This window comes from Carlito syrichta, unplaced genomic scaffold, assembly GCF_000164805.1.
Source record: "Carlito syrichta isolate Samal-C Ts95f unplaced genomic scaffold, Tarsius_syrichta-2.0.1 Scaffold302880, whole genome shotgun sequence".
NCBI classification, from domain to species: Eukaryota; Metazoa; Chordata; class Mammalia; order Primates; family Tarsiidae; genus Carlito; species Carlito syrichta.
This window is the reverse complement of record NW_007246976.1, coordinates 705,724-710,446: the sequence shown is the minus strand read 5'-3', so window position 1 is coordinate 710,446 and position 4,723 is coordinate 705,724. Positions and strand designations below refer to the sequence as shown.

At 44.4% G+C, this 4,723-nt stretch overlaps 1 protein-coding gene across 1 annotated transcript in view; it reads right to left on the bottom strand.

The window, feature by feature from the left end:
- LOC103259558 (25-hydroxycholesterol 7-alpha-hydroxylase) overlaps positions 1-2,554 on the bottom strand; it is a 214,335-nt gene extending 211,781 nt beyond the window's left edge. Inside the window, exons 1-2 of the mRNA XM_008057220.2 lie at positions 2,345-2,554; positions 304-585 (exon numbers count right to left, since the gene is read on the bottom strand). Of these exons, the coding sequence (XP_008055411.2) occupies positions 304-585; positions 2,345-2,554 (492 nt within the window). The remainder of the gene's footprint in view (positions 1-303; positions 586-2,344) is intronic.
- Positions 2,555-4,723: the final 2,169 nt, after the last annotated feature.

The window sequence follows — 4,723 nt, the reverse complement described above, 5'->3', positions numbered from 1 at the left end:
CGGCGGCGGCTCCCCCGGCGGGCTGGTCCAGGACCGAAGAGGCCGGCCCGCCCCGCGGCGCAGACGACTGTGTCGCCGCGGGTCGCCCCGGCCGAGTTAGAAAGTTCGTGGACTCTCCTCTCCCCGCCCCGCTCCGCCCCCCACGCCCCACACCCACGCGAACCGCCCAGCTCCGCCGCCGCCTCCGGCCCGGCAGCCTCTGGAGAACGGCGCCCTCGCTTCTCCCGGGCAGGAAGGAGGACCAGAGAAGGGGGGGTTCCCAAGACGGATCCCCGAAGGCCTAGAGGAAGAGGGAAATCTCACTCCTGAGTTGGAAGGCAGGCCCTCGGCTTCCTCGTCCATTCGCCTGCGCCCCGCAAGAGCGGGGACCCTGCTTGTCCCCCGAAGAGGGATGGGACGGTGCCCGCTGCGCTCTGGCACTGGTGATATCTTAGGCGTGACCCCAGGGGCTTGGGCTGGCAGCAGAAACCTGCAGAGTGCGCGGCCTTCAACGGGCTGTGCGCCCACCTCCTTCTCCCCTTCACACGCTATTTGCTCCCACGTTTCTGTTGAGGGCCTACTGCGTGCAAAACCTCTTACCTGAGGCTAGGCATGCGGAGACTTGGGCTGTGATCTTTCAGAAGCCCTAATGAGGGGCCCAGTCCGGGAAGACAGCCAGGCAAGCAAGATTGCACAACAGCGGACTCGGGGCCAGAACAGAAGTGGTACGAGTTCTACAGGTTGTACTCTGAAAGAATAAGGTAGAAGCTTTCAACAGATTTTTTGCTGAGTAATGACCATCCACTTTACACGTATTGATTTACTTTCCACACCAAAGCTGTGATTTAAATTTAAGCAGTATATTATAGAAAACATAAGGAGTTTCAGTTTAAGTAATGCATCCTGGTCACTCAATTGATAAATATTTGGCATTCTAACCAAGACCTCTGCGCTCACGCAAGACTTTATTTTCACACTTCTCCGGAGTATAGGAACAGTTTCAAAACTGGTTTTCATACCTCTGATCCTTGACCCTTACAGTCCATCATCTCAGTTGCCACCTCTCTAAAATACAGATTTATCCACCTTTTACCCTGTTCAAATCTCTTAATGTTTGTGGTTGTGATAAAATCATATATCTTCTACCTGTGATGAGAAACCCACCACAATTTGTCTCCATTGTACAACTCCCCCAGCTAGTACAGTTTCATATACACTAAATCTTGAGCCTCTGTGTCCCTCACATTCAGCCTGTTCATGCTTTTGGTTATGATGTTTCCTCTACCAGAAAAATTGTCCTTGCTTCCCTACATGCTATAATTCTACCTACCTCTCAAGGCCCAACACAAATCCCATTTCCATATAAAAATTACTCCAAACTCAACTTTTGTAATTTGCCTTTTCTTCCCTACACTCCTAACAATCTGTTACCGCCTTTCACTCCCAACACATTTTCCCAGTCTATTAGGTTAGTGCAAAGTAATTGCGATTTCAGACCGTGGATTTTAAATCACTGTAACTAGGCTCAAACACATCTTTATTAGTCAAAATAGGAAGCATCACCATCAACACATTTTTCCCAATGTGAAATAAAAGTTTGTTTATTCCTGTAGCATAAAAATCCGTGCTTCAGGATTCAACAAACTCTTGGAAAGCATTTTCTGCACTCTGCTGGTTGTGAAAGTGTTGTCCCTGCAAAGTTGTCAAGATGCTTGAAGAAGTGGTAGTCAGTTGGCGAGAGGTCCCAAGGCTTGGCGGATATGGTGGATGAGGCAAAACTTCATAGCCCAATTTGTTCCATTTTGGAAGCATTGGTTGTGCGATGCGCAGTCAGGCGTTGTCGTGGAGAATAATCAGGCCCTTTCTGTTGTTGACCAGTGCTGACTGCAGGCACTGTAGATTTCGGTGCATCTCATCGATTTGCTGAGCATCCTTCTCAGATGTAATGGGTTTGCCGAATTTAGAAAGCTATAGTGGATCAGACCAGCAACTGGCCACCAAATAGTGACCATGACCTTTTATAGGTGCAAGTTTGACTTTGGGAAGTGCTTTGGAGCTTTTTCTCAGTCCAGCCGCTGAGCTGGTCATCACCGGTTGTTGTATACAATCGACTTCATCGCTCGTCTGATTGAGAAATGGTTGGTTGTTGCTTAAAGTAAGAGAAGACGACATTTTGAAGTGACAATTTTTAAATTTTAACGTCTGAGTTAATTGCCGGTTTTTCCTGATGTGAAAGGCGGGAACCATCTCTTAGACAACTTTTTCTAGCTACCCCCACTCACCCTATTTCTAGCTACCCCCACATACCCCTCTTTCTAGCTACCCTCACTTACCCCTATGGCTAGCTACCCCCTACCATCATTACCCACTCTGGCATTGAGATAATGGAACTGGAAGTGCTTTTCCTGTGCTGGGCTCTCAGAACTCTATTGAATACTGCTGTGTTACTGCCCATGGCTCTAAAGCTGTGAATGGTTGGCCTATCACCAGAAACCTGATGTTCATGAGCATCTTCATCTTCAACTTTTATTCCAGCTCTTTGTGCTGCCTCTCCTTCTTGTTCTGTACATTCCATTTTCTAGGAAGTCCAAAAGAGTATGGCAAACTGACAGCCACTCTGTCTCTTCCAAGAGAAAGCAAATTGAGTGGTTTCTGTTCCTGCCAGGACAGCAGAGCCAGTTTGCAGGAGGGTCCGTGCTGTGGCATTTCTGTAACCACAGCTACTCACTGTTTTTCACAAGAAGTCTCAACCTTTATACTTTTGCATTCCATTTGGTTTCTCCTAGATGACTCTTTTGTTTGAAAATGCAGTTTTCAATGCTAAGCATTTACTCCATCTGGTGAGCGTTTATTATTTGCCAGGCACCATAATCAAGTATTACTTTATCACATTAATAAGAGCAAAGACCTGTGGTTAATTGCAGCGCCTTGGGCAGTAGAAGAAGAAAGCCTACACAGTCATCTACTAGATTTGGTTAGCAACTGTGTCTTATTCCTAGGTTATCTGGGGAGTACCTTACTTGGGGCATTTATTAAATACATATAATAAATTTTAAATATATATTTCTCTTGAGTTTCCCATTTTAATGAAAAGGAACCCCTGCTCTATAAACTAACATTATTTTTTTAAAAAACTAAAGATATATTTTATTCCTCTGTTACTGTGGTGACTCCATATCAGCATCATTGTACTCAATCCTGTTCAAATCAATTTTACCTCCAAAATACGTCTTTATTCCCACCACCTCTCTGACAGAGATGGCTGGTTGGTCCTTCCTATCTACTCATGCCTTTTTCCTCACTGACGAGTCTTCAATTTTTAACTGAGCACATGGCTGTCCATCATAAAAACTATTTCCCCAGCCTCCCTTTTAGTTAGATGTGGTCATGTGACCAAGTTCTCATCAGTAGGCTAAACATAAGGTATTATCAGGAAGGTGTGCTTAACAGGAATGAACAGGCCCTTTGCCTCCTCCCCCTTGTCTGATGGCGAGAATGTGGACACTATGCCTGGAGTTTATATACTATCTTTGCACAAATAAGTGTGTCCAAAATATTGCATCTGATGTTTTTTGTTGTTTATCTGAAATTCATATTGAACCGGGAATCTTTTTATTAGCTTCATGCTAACACAAGGGTCTAGAAGGGATACAGGTATGACAACTATGAAATTCCAGCTGCCCATCTATCCCTTTCAGAAGTCAGCCACATATCCTTCAACATCGGCTGCCGGCATTCGTGTTTTATGTACTCTGGCCACACTAATAAGAGCAGGCACAGAGTCATCATGGGCTGGCCCTCTTAGACTTTGAAGTGTCCTGATAGATATGTCTGCAATATTGGATGATAGCTGACCTACTTATATCACCTCTCTTTGAAAATACTGATTGTAAAGCACATTGGGAAAAAGAAATAGAAGACAAATCAGAAGTACACTGGACTGAAACCTTCAAGTTCGGTACCTACTTAGTCAACAACTTTTGCTAAGTACAAACTCTATCCGTGGCACTATACTTGGCCTGTTGGATCTATAAAAATGAATGAAATGGCACTTCCTTCAAAAACTTGGATGAAGAGGACTAAAATCATTCATATTGGATAAAAGAAAGAAAAAAGCTGACCAATATGAGATTGTGGTGTGACAATGGGAGAATTTAAGAACATGCACCCATATGGCTTCAATCTTGTGAGTTCCTGGAAAACAAATGATGTGCTAGGGAAAGGATAGATTAGAGGCCTCAGCTATTGGGAAATGTTTGAAAGTACCATTGTGAAAAATGCCAAAGTGAAATTCCATACACTCTTTTTCCAATATTAGGAGGTCCCTAAAATCAGAACTGAATGCTATATCGCAGGAGCCTTGAATCAGGGCACTCGTGTAATGTTTTACCTATTCCAAAGAAATTACCCAGAGGACAGGTTGGTAAAAACATGGGTTTACTGATAATTACAGGAAGAACCAATGGTGATTGGTTGGTACAAAGCTCTCCACACCCCCAATATATGTGGGGAGATATTATCTAACTCCAATATGGGAAAGGAAGTTAAACACAAAACAATAGCATTACATACAAAGAAGCAGAAACAAAGATGTTTACTCTCTTAGTAAATGCCTTCAGTATATGGGTGTGCCTATCTCCAAGGGCATTGACCAGGCCCAGTGACCTGGCCAAGGACCATCCTCCCGATTAGGCAATAGTCTTCAGCAGGTGAGAAAGCAAGCATATGTCCTGCATTTACCCCA